Genomic DNA, 25,051 nt, shown 5'->3' with positions numbered 1-25,051 from the left:
TGGCTTATACACCAAACAGTTGAACTGGACTGTCCTACAATCAAGGTGAGTGCATCTCTGGTTGTCTTGTAGCTATCGCTGCACAATTTGTCCAATTAGGTGATACTAACGTTACACAGGTAACCGTATGGTGACCATGCGAGCTGCTGTGTGATCAGCTTGGCTGCCCGGTGGAGCAGGATGTCTCATGGGTTTCAAAATTTGCATTCCATCTTGTGCTGGCAGGGATGGGCCTGGCACAGTTGTCTGTGTATCTGTGTGTGTGTGTGTGTGTGTGTGTGTGTGTGTGTGTGTGTGTGTGGTGAGCCATAGTCCCTGCACAGACAGAAGCAGAAGAGGTTCAGGATGCCACCTGGAACACAATCCAACTGGGAATGCAGCAGCTGAGCTCACTCTGTCCAGCTGTGTACCTTCAGGGTACATAAACTACAAGAACACACGCACACAAAAACGTTCAGCTGGGACTCAGCAGTGTGGGCCTAGTGTAATTCTATTTCTAATGCCAGTCTCCCTGCCCATTTCTCTCTACTGCTGCTTAAGACCATGCTCAATAGAGATTCTATTGCTGTAATTGGACTCGCAGCACATGGAGACAGGATTGCTTACAAATACACACAATGTATTGATGCCAACCTGATCCAGAGCCACCCTGATATAGACTGCCTCGATATTTTTCCTAACTTCCTTTCAACATCACTATGTGTCACAAATTCTGATGTGAGCCACTCAATGCACTCTGTTCACAAGTGTCTCTAACTGCTTAACAATCCTTTCCCTTTTTGTTAATTGGGATTTTTCCTTTTGTTGGATTGCCTCTTTTCTGGTCCAGTAGTTACAGAGAAACATGACTCTTTTCCAGAGAATGTGGCATTTGGCGGTTGACTCTTGAACAGATATGAAGAACAAGGGAAAATAAATGAGTTTGAAATTGCTTTTTGAACTGGAAATCTCTCGGCTGAATAAGAGGGAACCACACTCAGGCTCATGTGCCAATTGCTCCCTTCTTTTTCACCATTGGTAGCAGTGTATAAATCATTAAAAAGGATTTGTTGCATGAATATCCAAACTAGAGAGACCACAAAAGTACAGCATATTTATGAGTTTTTATACTGTTAGCATGGGAAAAAATAGGTTTTATCTAATCATAAAGTTTGGATCTGTAATGATAGAAAACCTTTACAATATTCCAATAGTGACTATCCTTCAAAAGCCTTTGTACCGTTCGTCTTTATATTATACAGAAAAATAATGACGTGTTATCCAATGATCTGGTGTCACCCAAAAGAGATTGGGTTCCCTTTTGAGTTTGTTTGCTTTGTTTTTTTCCTCAGCACCATCACAAGTCTTTTGCTCATTAGGGATCTAAATATACAGGAGATCCAGAGCTCTTGAAAGCTGCACTGTGGCAATGTCTATTATTAAAAGTGCTGTTCAAATCAAGCTTTATTGAATCTAATTCTTTGGATTGTCTGCAATGGCTCTGAGGAAGCCAAGGACCTTTGTTCATGTTGTCAAAACTTTACCTAATGCACAAATTTATGTAATACTTAAACATACATTTCTGACAACTTCCAAGTAAGTTCCTACATAACTAAAACTTTCAAATTATATATATATATATACAGTACACATATTTTTTTTTTTTTTTTTTTTTTTTTTGTAGAGTACTTATTATGCATCTCTTAAGTGTTGTTTTTGGATTTTCACTTTGATCCATCTTAACCAGCAGAAAAGCTGTGCAGTGAGTGCATGAAGAAATGAAAGAAAATGAGAAACGGTACATGAGAACCAAAGTCAACATTTACTTAATGAGCGTAACTGATGGGCTTGTTATTTTTAAGCCCAGTTTTAATATCATGATCAGGATAGTGTTTGCTTCTTGCTTTAATACTCGACACATTAGGAGGAAATCTGACTATAATTAATCCTAATATGTGTAGCTACACATTAAATATTCATTATGTGCTTATTATCCCTTTACCATTTTTTAAAGACTGAATTTAATTCCAGAAGCTAGTCCAGAGTATAAAGAGCTACCATGAGATACATTTGTATTCTGGAGCTATTTTACTAATTGTCACTATGACATTTCATATACTGTAAATGGCCAGGTTTACTAAATGAATGCTATATTGCAGCTATTTTAACCACCATTTATGTGTGGGCAGAACAGTAGGACCCTGGGTGTTACGAATGATGAATGCTTCATGTTTGGCTTCCAAGCTTTGTGAGTTGGTGTATACTATATATTTTTTATAATGAACTATCACCCCAAATAAAGTTCTTCACCCAAACTTTTACCACAGATGTTCGAGGCAAACATTTGTATAGTATGTCATTGGATGCAGTAGAATAAATCTTTTACGTAGAGAATTACATTTACCTAAACTAGGAGACCCAAACCTGTTCCAGCATGCCCATGCCACTGTGCATAAAGCCAGATTTATTAAGATTTACATGGGTTGAATTGGAGGATCCTGCTATAGAGCTCTGACCTCAACATTATTGAACACCTTTGGAATAATTGGAACACAGACTGCACCACAGACCCCCCTCATGTCACCTACATTAGTTGACTGAATTCATGAGCACAAATATCATCAAGCACACTTCAAAATCGAATGGATTTTAAATCAACCTGGTTTCAAAATTACCCCACAACTATTATCTATTATAATATTTTATGCACCCAGCAGCAAACACACGATGGTGTGGCAGGAAGCAGAAGTGACTGAAAATGTCACAGAAAAAAGACATTTTTAATTTGTTTAATTTTGAATTTTATTTTTGTGCTTGTGCTCACCGCTCGTTGTACAAATCATGCCCATTATAAAATGGTGAAGCTTTTCATGCTGTCAGATCAGTTTAAGCAGCTGTAGTTGCAGTTTGTCATTTTTTTCAGTTCAATTCAGTTAATGGGTTTTTTCCTGTCTTTCTCGCTAAAATTATTTTATTGCAAAATGACGATCTTTACATAAAGTCTTCTTCTGTATGGTGCACAAACAATGTATAATAAAATCATGGTGTCTCACAGGATCATCTATATAGTTAATATCTATATAAACTATAGATATTATAGTGCTATGTCTGTAGTTACATCTAAATTCTAAATACAAAGTGCACAATTTTGATATTAACTTCAAAAATTTGTGCAAATCAAATCTTTAAATATGGCCGGAAGTCAGTCAATGCTACCAGTTTTAGAAATAAACTAATATTTTACGTTGTGCAAATAAATGCATTCTATTAAAGGTGCTGAAACCATCTGTTTTGGTATTTGAGAAAGGTTTAGGACAGTAAATATTGTTTTCAATGGTGCAGAAAGTAATTAAATGGCCTACAAAAGGTGGTGTAGAATCTTGATCTTAATAAAAAAAGCAGAAGGTTGGTGCTTTGGGTGTGAACATGTTGCTGTGTCTGTTCTCCTTGCAGACTTACCACTGGTGAACCTCTCAGTTGAACCTCAGCCAGTGTTGGAAGGAAACCTGGTGAAGTTCCACTGCTCTGCTAAAGCCAATCCACCAGTCACTCAGTTCAGGTAATATGCTTGTGTATAAAGCAAATTACACACACACACACACACACACACACAAACATATATACACGTGTGCTTCATGGCGAATTTTGGTGCTGATTTTAGACTTGGCGTGTCAGTAAAACAGATGTTTAGTAATTAAAAGTTATTTTTCTGTGGCGTTTATAAATTTGTTCTATATCTGAGTAAAAAAGGATGCCGTGAATAAATGTGTGTTGTTTTGAAGGTTTTAATTTGATCTCTTCTACATGTATATATTTATAATAATAATATGTGATAAAAATGGTCAAACTGAAGTGCGTGCTTTATTTATCATGTGTTTATATATATATAAGAATTTCAGTACTAAATATGTTTGAGAAACATTCTCAAATTCCTTTGAATATCATCATATACTTATTTAAAGGGCAGGTTTCATACCTTTTTAAAGCATATCTTTTGCAAACATTGGACTTTGTGATATTTGCCTTGCCAAGTTTAGGAGCAGATGGACATACTGACATTTCTTGCTAAACAGATGGAACTAAGAGCTAGCTATATTTTTCTTTTTTCAATACCCAACCCACATGGAGATGTATTTCTGAACATGCTTTTAAGCAGAGACTTTCAATCTAAGGTTAGTAAGGTATAAAAGTGTAAAATTCCAATTCCCAGAAACCACTTAAAGCACAAAGTCTTTAGAATTGTTAGGAAAATGGAAAAGAGATGTAGAGTGCACACAGGTGCCTGAACTGAGAAGCAAGAAACCTTCTAATGGAGTTTGATTTCCTTTTTAAATAATACACCATGAAGTCCAGAATTGCTTTGGTTTGCATATTGATTCAGACCAGAGGAGTGATGTGCATCTGTAGTTCTCTAAGGTCATTTTTCATTTTGTCTCATTCCTAAATGTAGCAGTGGTCATGCAGGCTTTTTTTTCCTCAGAGACTTTTACAACCTAAGGAAAACAGTTTGTTGGATGTTACACAGCTCATTGATCCAATAAGAGAACAGAAGAGAACAAAATCAATGGCATTTAACGTTGAAATATCCAGACATTTAAAAAAGCAATGCAGCCATTCTGATGTATTCTGTTTTCCTAAATATAATCCAATACAGAGTGTTACTTCACATTACTTCAGAGTGCTAGTTTATGAACTCTGATTAATTCCAAGTCAATAACAGAGAAGATCTTGTGTATGTTGAGTTCCTTTAAGTATACATATCAACAGAAAACATGAAGAAATATAGATGCACTGATTAAAAATGAGAGATGGACTGAAATAAGTTTTTGGTAAATGGGTTTATTCACTTTGGAGAGATAGTGAGACAGGGTAGGGCCAAAGGGAGGTTATGAAACACAGAGAAGTATGAACTACATCAGACAGAGCAGAAACAGACCATAATACATTATGTCTGTTGTAAAATTCTGCTTTTCTGTGCATGTTAAGTTTAAGAAGTCTTCTTGTAACCCCAAAGAAATCCCTTGGCACTTTACTGATTCTTGCTCAGTCTCTATTTCTGTCAGATTCTCTACTATCTTGCTCTCAATTAAGGAAACTACATTGGCCTTACTTTATAAATTTTGCCATGTTATACTAGCTGCAATATTAATACTTCACTGAACATTTTCAGGAACAATGTCCTCCCATTCTGAACTCTTAACATCCTCCCCTTGCAAGTATTACCTTTCATTTCTCTGGTCTCGTTACACGTTTGCGATTTGAACAACACTGTTGATTGGCACATGCCTTGATGAATTTCAGAGTGCGAATGCACTGAGGTATGAAACTAGAACTTGGATCAATAAAAGATGATCATTGGGCACTTGTGCACCATATTTTTTTTTTTAACTATACAAGGATCAGTGTGTTGGGGGGCACTGGGGTGCATTGTTATGTGAGAGATGGCAAACAAAAACCTGATGAATTTATATAGGAGATGGAAACATGCTCGGTGTGTTGCAGTACGTGTCTATCCTATCCTATCCTATAGATAGAAGAGAAGACCCATCTTGCAAGACCCCTTGATGGGATTCCATCCTTCCACCATATAAAGATATAAAATCCCCTGAATCTCTCGTGCCTGCAATGATTATGCCGTGGTTTTTGCTTGTGTGTTTGCACAGCTTTGCCATGTTTTTTGTTCAGTTACATATCTCCATACTAATGTCTCTGAGGTGCTGGAGATGAAGCTTTCGTTCCCAGTTCAATGCGCCTGCTGAGGGTTTTATGTGCACACACAGAAAATAGGGAATGCTGCTTGTTTTTCAGTGCCCGGCGATCCCTTGTGACTCTGCTTATGTTACTGGAATAGGCATACACATTGAGCAAATTGCTTAGAACAGGATCTAAGAGCCAGGGGTGTGAGCGTTAAGAATTCTGGCAATGTGTCTGTGCACTGATGGTGAAATAAAATGATCTCCCAGAAACTGTGTGAAACTTCTGAGCCAGAAATAACATATCCTATATATGTTGGAACATGGACAGAGAGAGATATAAAGTCACAGAGAGATTATGGTTGGGGCAGGAGAGATACATTTAGGAAAGGGATCACCATTGCGTGCAAGATTCTACTAGGCAGTATAATGAAACATCACTCATACAGCTGTAAAGATGAGAAAACATATCAACTTAATCAACAACCCCACCCTTTCTTTCGTTACAGAAAACCTGATGGATATTGTGTGGCTGCCAATCAAAGAGATGTCTCTCTATAGATAAATCTCTCATCTCCAGACTCAATGATATTGAAATGTCTCTGCACCTGAGAAAATCCCTGAGTGAAGTGAATTTATTGTCAAGTGTAATCTCCAACAGCAATCTCAAACATACCTAACAGGGCTCTTTTAAAAATGCAGAATAATCAAGATGATCTGGGTTTGTTCCAGCTGGAGACAAGAAGAGCTTAAAGGTTTTACATCGCTAAAATAATACCAAAAGCTTGCTTCGGTGTTAATAAATATCCATCCTTCGTATTATAGTAGGCATGACACAATTCAGGGAGTAGAGAATTCTTGGCTTACAGTTGCAGAAGCCTGTTTAAAACTGAGCTGGATGTTTGTACAGGTTCTCTAGTTTTTTTCCATCACCCAGTAAAATGCCAGTATGTTAACTGACTATGAGAAATCGCCCCAGGGTGTAAATGGTTATGTGCATAGTGCCCGGCAATGAAACAGCATCTTATCCAATGTTTCCAGGAAAGGCTTGGGATCAACTAAACATGAGCAAATATATATATATATATATATATATATATATATATATATATATATATATATATATATATATATATATATATATTCCCAATTTTTGTACAACATTGTATACAACTTTTAGTTTAAGGTTTTGGTTAATGTCCAAGTTATGGGTCAGTATCAATATTTCCTGCCATTTACTTCCATGAATGTGTTCCCATTCCGGTTTCTCTGCCTGAGAACGCTTATATACATATCTCTAGTCGAAACATTGTGGGAATGAATACTCAGATGGAGTCCTGAGGTATATAGGCATCAAAAACTTGTTGACAAAAGCAAAACACCTATTAAGTCTAATTATTGTCACAAACCTGTCAGGAGACTTTCCAGGAGCCTGGAAAGTAGAAACATTAAAACCTAATTAATGTAATGTAGAATAACAGTAATTTATAGGAAATTATGTACAAACATCCAATAACCAGTTATTCAGTTTGAAAACAGAGTTCTGTGAAGGGATTTTGAGCAGTTAGTGGTTGTTGTCTTTGTTACGGTAATATATGAAAGAAAGCTCTTTTTTTTCTGTCACCTTTCCAGGGGTTTCCTGAGGGAAAAATGTAACAAATTAATGGAAATTCATTTCCGATACTTGGCTATGCCATTCTGTTTGATTGGGAGAAATTTAGCAATACTAAAGTTGGTATTTTATTTGCTTTAAAAAAAACGCCATATAATCCTTCTATGAGAAGACACACTCATTCAGATTTCATAAATCTGAAACGGAAATTGATTTTCTTGAAGAAACTTCTTGAAGTTTCTTTCAACTAGCTGCACAACCTACTGACACCATCCAACAAGTTACTGCAAGTGGTACATTTTACAGTTTTTTTCAAACTTATCTTAATTGAACTTTTATACTTTAGCTTTCATGGTCAGCCTAATAAAAAGAGAATTCAGTATGTACCTAGCATAGACATTACTATAAAAAAAAAAAAAAAGAAAAAAGCTTGGCAGAAGTTTCCAGAGCGTCGCAGGTCTCTTCAAGTGCGTTTGATGTACTTTTTTCTGATATTGCTTGTCATCATAACGTTTCTTTTGAGAGTCATGCTCTTGTGGATAAGGTTTTTGAAGATTAAGCTACAGTTTGGACGCCATGCTGTACACATTGGCAAACATGCTGCACATCTGGCAGGGCAGCCATGAATATGGTTTAATTTTGAAGCTAATAACACAAAGACATTCGGACACGTTAAAAGACTTCATGTCTGACGCTTGATAAGCATCCTCAGAACCCACTGAAAAACAAGGCTATTTAGAGCCACATAGAATTACCGCACTAGCCTATCTATTGATTTGGTTCCAGAGAAGGGTGTGGAGTGTTGTTTGGGAACGGGGTGGTGTATTCACTTTGGTAGGCACATAGATGGTGAGTGCTGGTCTAATTACTCATAAAGAGAAAGTTTCAGACTGCAGCACAGTCTCTTTTCCAAGAGCAATTATGTCTGGGGCTGAGGCGACACAAGCTCCCATCTGCCCTGGTTTGAATATTTTTGGAAACGCAGGTGTTCCTTTGCACATCGAGCTGACAGAGTTCTCAGCCACCCTCACACAAGCTATAGTGCAAATCCAAGCAATTCTGCTTTTAAATGATTCTTATTAGGCTCAACATTGTGGATTTAATGAATGTAGGCAATGCTAATTTTGATTTATTTTGCGCCTTTAGTTTGAGAAACATATCTATTTTTATAGACGTGTGTAATTCTGTGCCATCCTTTTTTTCCACTATGATGTAACTGGGACAGAATGTACCAATTTTCGGAGATTTATTTATTTTTTCATTGCCTTGAACAAATGAAGCTCAAGTCAGACGCCAACAGCCCTGGTGACATTCTAGGAATCGTTACAGAAGCAGGATGGGATACAAGGCATGATGCCACAGGATGCTGCTTTCCAACACAAATGAAGCACTTCTCATGTAGAGATACATCGATTCATTAATGCCTGCCTCCTTTGTGCTGCGGATGGCTGGTGCCATTTACTAACGTTTGCAGCGGCCTGCCTATTTGTCACTTTGAGATTTGTTTTCCTCAGCGGTGTAATGGGAGTGTAGGCTGTCAGCTTGCTACCAAGGCATTGAAAACATGCTGAGGCCAACAGGGATCAGTCACTTCAATGATTCCCGTACCACACAATGTCGCAGAGACTCTAAAACCACTAGCATGTAAGGGGAGGCACTTGTCATTGTGTTTCAGCAACCGGTTTATATTAGCCAGACATCATGCTTTGTTTTGTCTGCATGACGGAATTATTTGGATCTTCTGGCTCTGCTGTAGCGCCATGAGAAATAGTATTGTGATTTTTATTATATGGATGAATAGCTTACGGTGCTCATTTATTTCCATTCAACTGAGAGGTTGAGAAAAGATGTTGGACCTGTTTTTCTTTCTTTCTTTTGTAATAGTTTTATTTCTTGGTTTTTTTTTTTCATTTTTTTTTTTTTTTCATTTCAGAACCTGTGATCTTGTCAACAGCTTCGCATTAGCTCTGTTTTAAAATAATATAATATAATATCATCAGTAAATAATACAACTCAGTATAATCAGTATAATAATACAACTCAGTACTAGACTACAATATAATGCTCAAATTATTTACATCCTCTTTACTGATTACATTTTACAGGTGGGCCAAAGGTGGTCATGTGATCAAAGAAGTATCCGGAGACACCTATGAAGTCGTAGTGGACCACACCTTCTTCACAGATGCCGTTTCCTGTGAGGTCACCAACCCTTTAGGAAGTACAAACATCAGCCGCAACGTGGACGTCTACTGTGAGTTTCCTGCTGGCTTTTGCTTAAAAAAAAAAAAAAAAAAAAAACTTTTTCAATTACTGACTTTTCATTTCTGCACTGCAATTAAATTGAACTATGTCTTATCTGTATTAAAAAAATCATTAAATATAGTTATAACACCAGCTTACTGAAAATAATCAACTCAGTGCTTGTTTGCCACAGCCAGAGAAAATTAAATTGCATGTTCTGGCCCCGTGTCTTATCAATCCTGCTGAGCGAATGTTTGTTTTCTGCAGTTGGACCTCGTATGGCTGCTGAGCCGCAGTCCCTGCAGGTGGACCTGGGATCGGATGCGGTGTTTAATTGCGCATGGACGGGAAACCCATCTCTCACAATTGTGTGGATGAAAAGAGGGTCTGGAGTGGTGAGTTTTTTATATTGATTGTGAAATTATGTTTTAAACTTCCTCACTCCAAAAAGTAGCCTTGAAGATTTTCGCTTTCTGTTAAACATTTTATAATGCATTTAATGTTCATGTTATAATGCATTTAATGTTCATGTTATAATGCATTTAATGTTCATGTTATAATGCATTTAATGATCATGTTATAATGCATTTAATGTTCATGTTATAATGCATTTAATGTTCATGTTATAATGCATTTAATGATCATGCTATAATGCATTTAGTGATCATGTTAGAATGGATTTTAAGTCATTCACTTCCTTGTGAATATTACATACAGCAAACAGCATTTATAATTAAATTTAGAATAAGCTTTTATATAATCGATTATATAATATCTCCCAACACCAAAGAGCCTGAGCCCACTTTTGTATAGTGATTCGTAGTATCTGTCTGGGTTCTTTTTTATTATCTACAGGAAATTAGCTTCTTTCTTTCTTTCTTTCTTTCTTTCTTTCTTTCTTTCTTTCTTTCTTTCTTTCTTTCTTTCTTTCTTTCTTTCTTTCTTTCTTGTCGGAATGGACTTGTTGGTGTCTCTAAGACTAAACCTAATGCGCCTATCAAATGATAAATACATCATGGCTGCATTCCTTTGGTATGAGTAATATGCGTTCATAAATTTGAATTCCTATAACATTTGCAGAAGGTGTTACCAAAATGTTAGTAACTGTTGCTCTACAGACTTGAACTTATTAGATTACTCGATAATGAGCTGAGGACTTGAACCTGATATGATAGAGCAGAAAAGTTTTTGCACTATAAATTATACGGTATAAATCTATTTTATTTGAATAGTCTCATGAACTCTATATTATCCCACCATTCGCTCATACTGTGCAAACGTCTCTAGGAGATGAGGAACACCTCAGAGGAATGAAGTCATGAGACTGTGGAATGGGCAGCTTTATTTAGAAATTTGAGTAGGCAAATTCTGGGCACCGATCAGCATGACGGTCTCATCAAGCGATTTCCCACGAAGCTTGTTTATCGTTTTTTTAAGTAATCATTACCATGCGCTTGCTGATTAATCTATAAAACCTATAAATGGTAGCTGTTTATGTACAGTGATACCTTCTGGAAAATGATACTTTTGGGTTCTTCTCACCTCCTCCAGAAAGGAACAACACAGGATCGAAAGTGGAATGCAGTGCATTGGGCTAGTTCATTCATTTCTGATTTAATGTGTCGGAAAGATTCAATAGTTTATTGTCAAATGTGCAGGAAACTGTCTGTAACATCATACAACCTCTGGCATTAATTATAGAGGACAAAACAAAACATGCATTATGTATTTAGATAGCAGTGTTGCGAAAATACAAAAAAAGGGAAATAAAATACGTAAAGAGTGCAGAGCAAATATGAAGGACATGCATCTGTTTTCAGTGTGCCAAATTGCTCTCTAGCGACGTAACGTGACCATCTATATATTAATTTCGCATGGAATTATTTAAAAATGATGCTTATGTTTCATTTGTTCTCAGAGAAGAACACGTTCATGGTAAAGTGTTTATATGCCGTCTCATTATTGTTACATTAGCACCCTCCTGAGAAACGTTTTCCTAACAATTTTATGGTTCTTTCAGCTTCTCCCATTAGGGGTCGCCACAGCGGATCATCCTTCCTAACAATTTTATTCTAACATCCATAATATAAACAGGAAATGACCTTTAATTTCCAAACAGGCAGGCACATAACATATACTCCGAATACAATGTGCAATTTTTATAGTACTCAGGTGTGCATGGACGTTTCCTTGCCCTGATTAGCGTACCAGCAAGACTTTTCTTCTGCATGATCACCTCGGTTACTAGAACGCAGAGATCTTTGTGTCCTGTTCTGTCATCCCTAGTGAAGTTTTGATGACTGTCAATCCACCATGGAAACTCTGACGGTTTACTTTACTTCTTCCCCAAATTAGATTTTAATAATTCAGCAGAGCCGTTGTAAATCTACGCTGCCCAGTAGTTCTGCTTGTTGTACTATGACTATAATCGTTTTCTTTTGCTAACAGGACTACCTCAGATTTTAACCTTTGGTAACCTTTTAACCCTCAGGTGCTGAGCAATGAGAACATCCTGACTTTAAAATCAGTGAGGCAGGAGGATGCTGGCAAATACGTGTGTCGTGCTGTGGTGCCTCGAGTCGGGGCTGGAGAGAAGGAGGTCGCGCTTACAGTGAACGGTAATTTATTTTTTTCTCCATGACATACACGAGGGCATAGTTATTTTAGTAAGAAGCAGTACTTTCACGCTTGAAATCCCAATTACACGAAAGCACCTCCACTGACCGTGATTACTGCACAGTTCTCAAGCTGTAAATCAGCTAATGATCAGGTGTTAGATTAGTCACTTTGGCAAGAGAGAAAGAGACATTTCTCAGGAACTAAAGCACATCTACGCAGTCTGATTCTGAGATGTTTGCATGATTCAAAAGTCAGTTTATTACACCTCGGTTATGATTGATTTCTTGGTTTAACTTGATTATAATATAAAGTTTAAAACCAAGAAATTTTCATTTTATGCAAATTTTTTAACACTGCAGTACAGAAACTCTTGACACATATACCATGAAATGGGTAAAGGGTGGAAGCTCAGTGGTTAAGAGATGGATCTGAAGGTCATGAGCTAAAATAAGATGCCGCTGCTGAGCCTTTAAGAAATGCGCTCAATTGTTCAGTTGTAAATTGCTCTGGATAAGGGCGTCTGTCAAATGGCATAAATGTAATAATAGAAAAAAATAGTGTATTGGTATTTGGGAAATCCTTGTGTCTATTTTGTATATTTAGAATATTTTGTATTTATCATTGTATAATCTTCTTCTTATTGTTCTTATTATTAATATTATTATTAATTTTTAATAATGGGCTTTTTGGCAATTAAAAAAAAGATATATAATAATAATAATAATAATAATAATAATAATAATCATTAGTAGTAAGCAGCTCATATAAATAAAAACTCAACTTAATAACATTTTCTAAATAAAAAATAAAATAAGATGAAAAGCATTAAAAGGTGCATTAAAGCAGATGAGCAAATGTGCCCCAGTTGGAGGGAGTTTGACGGTGGCAAACTAATGAAGGGTACAGGATAGTGTGAGACTCAGCTTCTCACCGATAAATGACTTCATTACGCCTGCTTGATATTCAAGCGGCAAACATTAACCATGGAGCCACTTCCACTAGAAGAGAGCTTTGTAGGCAACAAACACTTTGTAGCCTCCTGCTATCATCCAGCACTGTGTCTTGAGCTGATTATAGCAGAAAACATTCAGTCGCTCTGATTTGTTTGGGTTATAAAGGGAGAGAATGCATTGCTAATGTAGTTTGGTCGTAGTAAATTACAGATGTCACCAGTAACCGTATTAGACTGAGTAACTAAGTGTAGAACCTCTAAGAACTGAGGATGTAGAAAGTAAAATGGATTGTTTTTCAGACGCTAGCAGAATAAGGCTATGCAGAAAGACAGATTATTGCTAAAGTATCTTTTTTTAAATTGTTATTTTGCCTTTAATGTTCACTATAATGTCAAAAGTATTGGGACACCTGACTTTTCCATCCATGTACTTTTTTTCTCAAACTGTTACCATAAGGTTGAAGGCACACAATTTAATAGGCTGTCTTTGGATGTTATATCATTACATATTACATTCATCTGAATTACAAGACCCAAACCTGTTTTAGCATGACTTATCCCTGTGATCAAAGCCAGCTCCATGAACATATGCTTTACATTGGTGGGAGTGGAACATCTTGAGTAACCTGCTCTAAAAGCTCTGATCTTAACCTTATTGAACACCATTGGAATTAATTAAAATGCTGTTGATTTCCGCAGTCCTTTTCATCTTACAGACGTAGCTGACTTTACTAATGCACTTGTAACTGGATGAGAGCAAATCTTGCCAATTACATTCAAAGAGCACATATGAATCTTATGGTCGGGTATCCACTCACTTGTGTGAACAACATGAACCAGGCATAACATTATACCATTATATATATATATATGTGTGTGTGTGTGTGTGTGTGTGTGTGTGTGTGTGTGTACAGTATATGTGACGGTGAAGTGAATAACACATTATCTCTTCATCATGGCACGTGTTAGTAAGAGGGATATATCAGGCTGCAAGTGAACATTTTGTCCTCAATGTTGATGTGTTAAAAGCAGGAAAAATGGGCAAGCGTAAGGATTTGAGCGAGTTTCACAAGGGCCAGATTGTGATGGCTAGACGACAAGTCAGTCAAGAAGCTTTGATTGTCATTTTACCCATATATAGCTGATGCAGTCCACAGTGAAATGAGACAAAGTTGCTCCAGAACCCTGATGCTACATCAAACAACATAGTTACATAGCAGAACATAGAGCTAAAAAACTAAAGTAAGATGTCCTAGCCACATAAAGTGCATTGTGTGCAAATGATTGCAAACAGTGCAAGACAAAAGACAGATACACAAAACACAAAATAGCACCTGCAGCTCTTGTGAGATGTTCCTGGTCTGCAGTGGTCAGAATCTATCAAAAGTGGTCCAAGAAAGGAACAGTGGTGAACCGGTGACAGGGTCGTGGGCGGCCGAGGCCCATTGATGCACGTAGGGAGCAAAGGCTGGTCCGTGTTGTCCGATCCAACAGATGAACTCCTGTAGCTCAAACTGCTGAAGAAATTCATGCTGTTGATACTCGACAGGTCAGAACTGTTTTGGCAGCAAAATCAAATCAGGCAGGTGGTCATAATGTTATGCATGATCAGTGAATAGTGTATGTACTACATTGATTATAGAAATATTATATGTGTTATTGCGAAGGATTCGAATGAATAGACTTTCTCTTTTGTACTGTTTCTGTTACATGGCTGTTTTATTCAAGTCACCCAGCCTGAATCCATCTTTGACACTCTACAAAAAAACAGCATCTGTTTGTATCTCGTCAATAATTCAAGCCCACTCTTTCTCAGCAGGCCATTCAGGGAAATGTGTTGGCAATCCTCATTTCAAATGCAGCGCATGTCTGCAGCTTAGGAGGCAGAATTCTTTGAGATCTTTGACATAAGGGTTGTGTGTGTGGTACACAAGCATGTTGTTACTGTACCACAGGTCCTGCTACGTTTTTAAAGATGAATATATTCCAGACATTTCTTAATCAAACAGAAAATCCTGAACTGGATTACATCTCTTCTACTGCATCAATTTGCCAATGACTAAACAGCATTTGAAAAATGGAATATGGCCTTATACTGTTATATGTATTATGGATTGCAGTTCAGTAGGGACTCTACAATGCACATTATACAGGATGGATAAAACCCACACCGATGCTTTCTTTCTTTAAAGACAGACTAAACTCTAGCGTAGCATATGTCCTTGCGTATATTGTTCTCTGTTCATTTGTACTCGTAACTTCATCTGCGGAAATTCTTTCCCTTTCTTTTTATTATACTCCAATGATAATAATACTGTACTGTTTGCAACACTTTGAGAAACGTACAAGAAAGTCCAGACTTTGACCTTGGCATTCCTCGTTTTTCTGGCTGCATGGAGTCTATATCAATTATGATTAGTCCCGGAATCCACTAAAATTTCTCTCCATATTTTCTATACTTTTGACCATAATTACAAAAATGGTTCCCCAATTCTTAAAACTTCTCAAAGTCAGAGCAATAAAGCTGGAAGAAATCACAATCCAAGCTTGAGGAAAAAATACAAAAGCTCATTCTGTTCTTTCCCAAATGCTAAACCAATTGTTTTGATGCTAACCATTATTTTAAAAAGCCACCGTTTTTATTATTTGTCAATATCGCTGCATACTCGGTCACACGTCACTGGTATAAAAAGCTCCCACGGCAGCCTGAAAAACAGCTGAGAGATTCCGAGTGTTCCCCCGAGCCCGCTGTAATTTAATTATAGACCAGCGCTAGCAGGGGAGGCAGTTAGCAGAAAGCGTGCTAATGGATACATATTACCGTTGTCCCATAGTCCCTGCACGTGGAGAGCACTTGTTTGTGGATGTTTATTCGCAGCTTTTTTGTGAGGATTCAATAGTCTTGCGTTATGTCTGGATGTGTTGTGGCATGTGGTTTGTGGATTTTATTTCTCAAGGGTTCATTATTATGTTTCAGATCAGGTATTCAGGATGCAGGCAATCAATCGTGGGCTATACCTGCACGAGTAGGAAAATACATTACCTCATTTTTGGCAGAAACAAAACGTAGTGGTGTGGAGCATCACAGATGTTTTATTAGGTGTGTGTGTGTGTGTGTGCGCTTTGAGTTTGCACTTATATGGAAAACCATATTGCCTGTCAAACTCTGCATCTCTGCTTGATGGACATATGGTTTCATTTTCTATTTAGTGCATCTAACAGAAGTCATTGCTGTGCATGTCTGTGTGTAGATGTGTGTTTCTGTGTGTGACGTCTTTGTTTTCAGCACTCTAATACGACAGCCTTTTCTTATACAGATTTATGAAAAAGTCTTCAGTGTTTCTCTAAGGCGTTGCTGTCATATACCACCTTTTTTTTTTTTTTTTCTTCACAGTCACTTTTCCGGACTGCAGCTGTGTGCCTGTTTTTTTAATCCCACATCCTCCCGCTCTTGCAGATGCTCCGACTGCAGGAATTTGACCCTCTCTCCTGCAGTTATTTCTGTCCCTACAGTACCTTCCTGCAATGTTTTCGAATAAAGTCAGCCCTCACCTTCCACTGAACAGAAACAGCTAAATAATTAAAACCCTTAAGAGGGCTTTTCATTTTCACGCTTTTATTGCTCCCGCGTAGAAAATTCATGCAAGGAGGAAAAAACTTTTTGCTTTGATTTATTAGTGCCATGGTAAAAAAGAAATGGTATTTTTTTATGTCGAGGCAAATTTGATATGAAATAGGTGTCTATTTGTTATGTATGGCTTGCATGGAATGCATGATAGTGGCGATGGATGCAAGTAGAAAGAATTGTATTTTATTTAACAAACAAACAAGCGAACAAACTCAATACGGGTGGAACAGGCAAAAATGACAAGGAAACAGCAGTGCAAGTACAAAATGAGAACGAGACGCCGGAAACAAGATCAAAATGGTGAAATCGTGACATGTGAAACGATGAAGCGTTGAACAAAACGGCTTGGTAAGATGACAGGGACTGAACAAGTTGCTTTGCAAATGTGGAACAGACACAGAAGGGGATTTAAACCCAAACACATAATAAAAAAACCAGTGGTGAAGACACCTGTGAATGAACAAAAATGTAAAGAGTAGAATCAATAATAGCACAGGAGTGGACACAGTGATAATCTAATAAGCACCTGAGGGGGGATAACCTCTTTCATCACAGTACATTATTACAGATATACAGTATATTACGTTGTAACACAATATTCAAACATTGTTAGGACATTTTTTAAATATTAAATACAAATAAGATGGCCTTGCTCATACTCTATCTCCATTGTTGAGGGGGCAACTGACTTATCCAGTCATATGTGGTTCAAACTTTAACCACAAATTTGGAGGCAAACCTTTGTATCGGATGTCTATGGATGTGATCATTTTCATTCAATGCTAGATTAGTTTATTATTTTGTTATGCACCGTACAGACAAGTTAATTAAAAGAGAATTATTGCTATCATAATTAAATTTCTTTAAAAATAATAATAAAAAAAAAAACGTACTTATGCATATGAATCTGGTTGGTGGGTGAATCTTACAAATAATTAGGCTCTGTTAATAACTAGAGGTCGAAGGATAATGGATTTTACTGAACTTTATTACAAAAATAGAAATATATAAAAACAGTACTAAAGAAATTTAAAAAAATAAATGAGTATATTAATTAATAGATATAATTAGATCATTAATTAAGTATAAATAAATACAATATGGCGCTCTTCATGCAGCATCCATCTCACATGTAAAAACAAACAGGACATGCTGCTAGTGATTTGAGGCCGCCCTAGAGGCCACTCTAGTAATAACAGCCGGAAAAACTATCGGTATGAATTTCATGCTGATAGCCGATAGTTACAGTAATTAACTATCAGTGTTTCGACCTCTGTTTATAACTACAGGAGATTTTATTTTAAAAGCCAAATTTATTTTCAAATACAGATATGAGTAAAACTTATTTAAATGTTTCAAATATGTCTCACGGACTATTGTTTGGGGACCCCTGTTGTAAACCATAGTATCTGGAGTCAATATAAAACCAAAGGAACTTGGTACCGAGCAGATCAATCGATATGCGATATCTCTTCTATCTCTTATGTTATGTGATCTTTGTTTTTTTGTAACTTCTGGTCCTGAGGGTAAAATAGTGTTGCTGGTGTGGTTTACATTATTTGCAGGTCAGATTCTCAGTCTTGTTAAATAGACGTTGACGCGTAAACCTTAGCATTTGCGCGCACTTATTTAGCAATTCATGAGTTGGCAAATAGATGAAGTGAATGAGAAGAGAATCACACACACACACACACACACACACACACACACACACACACACACACACACACACACACACACACACACGTTTGTCTTACTATCCTTATGAGGATCCACTGAATTTATTATTGATTTAACACTAACCTTCAATTCAGTAACTTGAAGGAACAAACCATTTTGTTTTATTCTTTTTAAACAATGTTGCAATTTGGTATAAAACTAAACAGTTTTCAAAGGTCAGAATTGTCAGACTTTCCTAGACCAGGGATGCACATACACACACGTATACACAAACATTTTCTGGACATAAAAGCCATGTTATAGACAAACCAATTAGCCTTTACTTTCACTCTCACTCAGTTTTGGGACAACTGACTTTTGCAGCCACATGTGGTTCTTCACCAAGCTGTTACTACAAAGTTGGAGGCACACAATTGTAAGATGTTTTTTAGATTCAGGAGAATAAAATTTTTTCATTTAGACTTTACCATGTCCCAGCATGGAAAAACTCCTGCACTTAAAGAGAGCTCCATGAAGATATGCTTTACATGGATTGAGAGGAAGCTCTTGAGTGGCCTGCTATAAAACTCACTTTGATTTTATTGAACACCTTTGGGAAGAACTGGAATGCTAACATCACCTCAGGCATCCTCACCTCACCTATATCTACAATATACAATACCTGACTCCAAAATCTAGTGCAGCATCTTCCCAGAAGTGTGGGGATTATTATAAGAGAAAAAATTAAAAATGGAGTAAATGTGGAATCTTATAGTCAGGTGTCCAAAATTGTGTCCATAGTTTACATTTTAATGTCCTTTTTATTTTAGAACTGATGAACCTTTTAACACATTTTTGCAGAGCTCAGGAACCTGATATTGTTGTTTGCTGAGGTTGTTTTCATGGCTCTCTATCACCACCTACTGCCTTCTCTCTCTCTCTCTCTCTCTCTCTCTCTCTCTCTCTCTCTCTCTCTCTCTTATTCTCTTGACACTTCATCCCTCCGTGCTCTGTGGCTGCACGATAAAACCACCTAATTATAGTACTCATTTGCAGCCTGATCATCAGGACTGATTCGCATGAGCCTCCAACATTGGCCTCCTCCAACACCAACATCATCTGGATGCATTTAACGCCCTCACACATACCCACCAGCACTAAACACTCCAACAAGGCACATTTAAATGGTGTGTGTGTTTGTATATACTGTCCGTTGGGTTCTCACCTTAGCGTATTGTAGAACTCGGAGAGAAGCATTCATATACTGCATACGTTGGCAGCGAGAACGCTCGTGGTGGTGATCAGCCTTCGGCTGCTAGCAGTTTTCTTTTACATTCCCTCCATACTCCATCTGCCAGCCTGGCATCTAAATGCTAATTTATTCTAATAAGAGCCACTTAATAAACTGCAATTATAAATCAGCAGGGGTATGGTATAGAATGTGACTGGCAGGATGCAGGCTTTAGGGTGTGTGTCTGTGTATTGTGTTACTTTTTATTAACCAATAATATAATGCTATAATGTAATTAATAACGGGATCTAAACTGCTTTGTTGACCTTCATCAAAAGGAAAGAAAGTATAACTTGTCGTTCTTTAATAAATAAAGTGTCACTATAGTGTAACTTTCTTTCTTTCTTTCTTTGTGTTTGTTTGTTTGTTTATTTTGTTTGTTTTAAGAGATTTTTACCTATCAGACCCAATGTAAAATATAACCATTAAACAAATAATATATTCTAAATAAGCATGTTAATATAAGGTTGTGAGTTGCCCTGCAGACTATACTATTTCACCTTTAGGATAAATTGGAACAATAACTGTACCACAGTCTTTCTCACTTATGCCCTTATGGATTAATGTACACAGCCTGATTTTTTAAATGTATTTATTTTGTATTTTTTATTATCAGTTCCTTTATTGTGACTCCAAGAACACTAAGAAGGCAGAAAAGGCAGCAAGTCAGAAATGTGTGTGAATTTTGGACTTGACAGTTCCTAATTCTCAGCTTTATCAGTTCAGTGTAAAACTATCAACTGAAGATGTGCACAAGACTATTTTTGCTCTAATTCCAATTTATGCAGATATTATTATAGTTTGTATGTGGCCACAAAATTTTGCTGGTTCTTTATCTTAAAATGTAAAGAAACTGGTAGCCACTGGTAACCACTGTTATCCTGACCAGGCAGTTACTAAGGGGAATGCATGAATGAATGAATGAATGAATGAATGAATGAATTGCACTGCACAATTCCACATCAGTGCTACTGATTAGATACAAATTGTGCTCATGTTTACATTGAAACTCAGAATACAAACACTCACATTCTTATTTAACTTCTCTAGTCTGAAGACTAGATAGATAGATAGATAGATAGATAGATAGATAGATAGATAGATAGATAGATAGATAGATAGATAGATAGATAGATAGATAGATAGATAGATAGATAGATAGATAGATGGATGCATACTCGATCCACATTTGTATATGTTAAGAACGCATATGTTCATTTGGAACAATGTGTTTGTTCTTGATTTCATCTCCAGTAAATAGAGATGAAGGTTTAAGTGGGTGACACGTAACCATAGAAATGTGGCCATTTAGCCTTATGTGAAGTATCTTTTTCAAACACATTTTTAATGCCCTTGTGCCCTAATAACCAAGCTCAGTAAAAAAGAAACAAGCCTTGGAAAGAGTTACAGTAGGAACACGCTTATGCCCTGAGTCTAATATTGAATTTAAAAACATACACATAATGATATAACAGCACACAAGGTCACCGTGTTAGTATGGACGAGATGTACAATGTAAGCACAAGTAATGAGGAGAATGATCAATATGCAAGCTGCTCGATTCAGCTGTTAGTCAATAGTTCATTCCTTATTCCTTAATGCAGACAAATATGTTCTACTGCCTACGTTTTGATTAGGATATAGGCAAGAAAACGGATATAAAACCTATCTTGTGGTATATATATATATTTTTTTTTTTTTTTATATATATATATATATATAATATATTATGTGTGTGTGTGTTTAGTGTTTTAGAAAACGACTATGTGCACCCAGGCTCCCTTTCCAATCTCGAAAAGATCTCTCAGGGAGATAAGGGTCGCTGTACTGACCGGAAAGCTTGCTTCTTTGAGTGGCAGATGAAGGCCTGGGGTAAAAAGATGTTATTTCGAAGAACTCACATCGTTCGACATGTATCTAAATGTTTTACTTTCAACAGCAAGTCTCTGAATTTTGACCTGGCTGGTGCACGGGCTAACTAACAAAGCAGACGCTTCTTTAAATAAACCAGGTTATATTTGTTACTTATACATAAGAGCACATTGAAATCCTTATCCTAGCTATTTTTTTAGAAAGCTGGTGTCGGAGATGATGCAGTGCCCCTGGAGCACACGGCTAAGGGCCTTGCTCAAGGGCCCAAGAGTGCCTGCTTGGCAATACCGTGGCATGAATCTCCAATTTTCTGATCAGTAATCCAGAGCCTTAATCACTGAGCTACCACTTACCCAGAAGATAAATAAAGACTAAAACTGAGAATTAAGGATGTTCTACTTAGTATTTTTTTTTTTTGTTTATATCAACTGAACATTGTTTTCAAGACGTTTATTGCAGTTTACCATTATTGTTATACTTCTTCTTTTCGTCTTTAGACTGTCCTGGGGTTGTAATAAACCTCTTTAGTATTGTTTAACTTTCTTCTTACCATACACTACCTTATTATAATCCTATTACTTGGTATCACTACATTTTGAGTCAATAAGGTTTCTTTCTCATGCTAATTGAGAGTTTTTCCTTATCACATTCAACACAGGCTTTAGATATCTAAAACGACATATTGTAACAATACCGTATATAGTATTTTGTTAAAAAGCACACTGTAAATCCTGATGAGGTTTTTTTTTTTTCTTGAATCAACAAAGGAAAGAGAAACATTTTATTATACTTGATTAACAATCACAAGTTAATAATTCAGTGGTAATAGTCACATATATAAAACTCAACAAAGGGTTATTTGAAATGTGAATTAAATACCTGTGAATTTTACTGTTCACTTTTTTTATTTATTAATTCTTTTTTTTAAGTTGTTTAATTGACATTTTAAAGATATAATTTGGTGTAAATGTTTCAAATACTATTATTTGAATTTATGGCATTTGGCAGATGCCCTGATCCTGAGCGACTTCCATTTATTTCATACATACTGTACAACTGAGCAGCTTTGGGGTGGTTAAGCTCCTTGCTCAGGGACCTGGGAGTGGCCTGGTCCTGGGTTAACAAACAAAGCAATAAAGTTTGGGGGCTTGGATTTGAATCACAACCTTCAAATTCAATGTCCAATGCCTTAACCACTAAGCTACAACCTCCTACAATAATTAAAGTTACATTTATGATGTTTTGGCCATTATCTAGAGCACCTGAGAACAAACATAAAACTCCATGTAAAATTGTATTGAACTTTATTATAAAAAACAAACAAACACACACAAAAAAAACAGTACTGAATCATGACTCAGAAAAGGAAGTAAAAGGAAATTAATTATATTATTAAATATTAAGATAAATAAAATACATACATCTAAATAAAAAAACAAACAAAAAGTAACACTCCAAATAAATGAAAAAAGTTACATAAAAAAATTAATAAAAAAAGACACATCAAATAAACAGCACACAGTGTCAATGATCCACCGCTAGAGGATACTCTGCTGTATAATGCAACCCGGAAAAACTATTTGCATGGATTTTTGCTGATAGTCTACTCTTGGTGGCAATTAATTGAGAAAACTATTTAATCCATTGACAACTGACTATATATATTTTTATCCTTGCAAATGATATCGTGTGTCCTGTTTGTGAAATGATTTTCATGCTATCATCTTGGACATTTCTGCTTCTCCAACTCAAAATTACAAGTTTTTTCAAACTCACTAAGCTCAAGGTGTATTTTGTGTTCAATGACACAAAACAAACTTATTGTACTTCAGGGTTTTTAAGTGTGAAAAAGCCAAGGTTTTGTTTTTTGGTGTTGTCATGGTTTATCGATTTGTGTGCAGTGCTCTGTACATGGATGTGTTTGTTGTTTACCTACAGGGCCTCCAACCATCTCCAGCACCCAAACACACCAGGCTCCTCATGGAGAGAAGGGCCAGATCAAGTGCTTCATCCGGAGCACTCCTCCTCCCGACCGCATTGTGAGTTCCTCTCCAAACACTTTTTGCTCCTTTGTCATTCTCAGATGAGCGTGGATGTTTTTTTCGCCTCGTGACTGTGTTCATTAGCATTGACAGGCTTAGTCCGATAATGTACAGCGCACTGATGACTTACGATACGCGTAATAAATGAAATTGCACCCTAAATCATTTGTTTCCACTGGGTTATAGTGGGAATTATGCAAAGGCAGGATGGTGCACTTAAATTCTTATCTAATCCTTGGTCATGCTCTGTTAGTGCACACTGATTAAGATTTATGAACCCTAGATAAACAATCTCCTCTCAAGGCCATTTTTTTATTCATTATTTATCTTTAATGTAACAATCGTGTGTGTGTGTGTGAAATAATGTATACATACATTGTTCATTTACTTCCTGTATTATTGTGTCCAGATTGAAAAGATTGAATTGTAATAGAGTATTTATATACGTATAATATATTAGTGTTATAAGCTACCAATTATTTATAGCACTGTGTTCTCAGTTATTTCGGTAAAATACCTCCATATACTATGTACTTTATATACACTATATACTTTTTTTTTTTTTTTTTTTTACAATCTTTTTTCTATTTATTCTTTAAATTATTTCAGGCCTGGTCCTGGAAGGAGACAGTCCTTGAGTCGGGCACGTCCGGGCGCTACACTGTCGAGACGGTGAGCACTGAGGACGGCGTCCTTTCCACCTTGACAATGAGCAACATTGTTCCCGCTGACTTCCAGACCATCTATAACTGCACGGCTTGGAACAGCTTTGGCTCCGACACTGAAATCATTCGCCTCAAGGAACAAGGTGGGATCCAAGGTTGGCCACTTTCCACCTTCTCTTCTTCAGCTTTATTGAATCTTCAGCACACTGTTTTAGCATTAACATCAATTTAGCTATTTGTTTAGTGTGGTTTTTTTATATATATATATATATATATATATATATATATATATATATATATATATATATATATGTTTGTTTTTGTATTTCACAATCTTCTGGGGAAAATCCTTGAAGATTTTTATTATATCATTAAAATACACTATATGGAAAAGATTATTGTAACACCTGACCTTTGCAGGTTTGTATGGAAATAGTTGCATTACATTTTTCTTTCACCTAAACTAGACCCAAAATTAAACTTTATAAAGATACCCTGATGACACCCCAGGCCACTTCTCCCTGCATCAGCACCTGGTTTGTGGCTGAATGAACACAAAACTCCTCCAAACCAAGATTGGAGGTTTTTATAACAGTAAATAAGGACTAAATATGCAATAGGAAGTCCAAAAAGTGCATACAAATCGTATAGTCAGGTGTCCAAAAACTTTTGTCCATACAGTGTACAGTATATTGTATAAGTTTTCTAAATACTGATCAATGTTTAATTTCTTGAATGCATTAATCTCCACCAAGATAATTAATTCATGCTAATTTTACTTAACAAATTTGTTCC

General features: G+C 36.5%; 1 protein-coding gene across 7 annotated transcripts in view; it reads left to right on the top strand.

The window, feature by feature from the left end:
• The window catches only part of kirrel3b (kirre like nephrin family adhesion molecule 3b), a 225,202-nt gene that overhangs the window by 189,766 nt on the left and 10,385 nt on the right, over positions 1–25,051 (top strand). For 4 of the 7 annotated variants that reach the window (XM_046865309.1, XM_046865311.1, XM_046865307.1 and 1 more), the window contains exons 6-11: positions 3,433–3,538; positions 9,390–9,538; positions 9,796–9,923; positions 12,020–12,146; positions 23,488–23,588; positions 24,201–24,411. In XM_046865309.1, the coding sequence (XP_046721265.1) occupies positions 3,433–3,538; positions 9,390–9,538; positions 9,796–9,923; positions 12,020–12,146; positions 23,488–23,588; positions 24,201–24,411 (822 nt within the window). The remainder of the gene's footprint in view (positions 1–3,432; positions 3,539–9,389; positions 9,539–9,795; positions 9,924–12,019; positions 12,147–23,487; positions 23,589–24,200; positions 24,412–25,051) is intronic. The other 3 variants (XM_046865313.1, XM_046865310.1, XM_046865308.1) reach the window with 1 other exon arrangement.

This window comes from Silurus meridionalis, chromosome 13 (genome assembly GCF_014805685.1).
Source record: "Silurus meridionalis isolate SWU-2019-XX chromosome 13, ASM1480568v1, whole genome shotgun sequence".
NCBI classification, from domain to species: domain Eukaryota; kingdom Metazoa; phylum Chordata; class Actinopteri; order Siluriformes; family Siluridae; genus Silurus; species Silurus meridionalis.
This window is presented reverse-complemented; position numbering and strand designations above follow the sequence as displayed.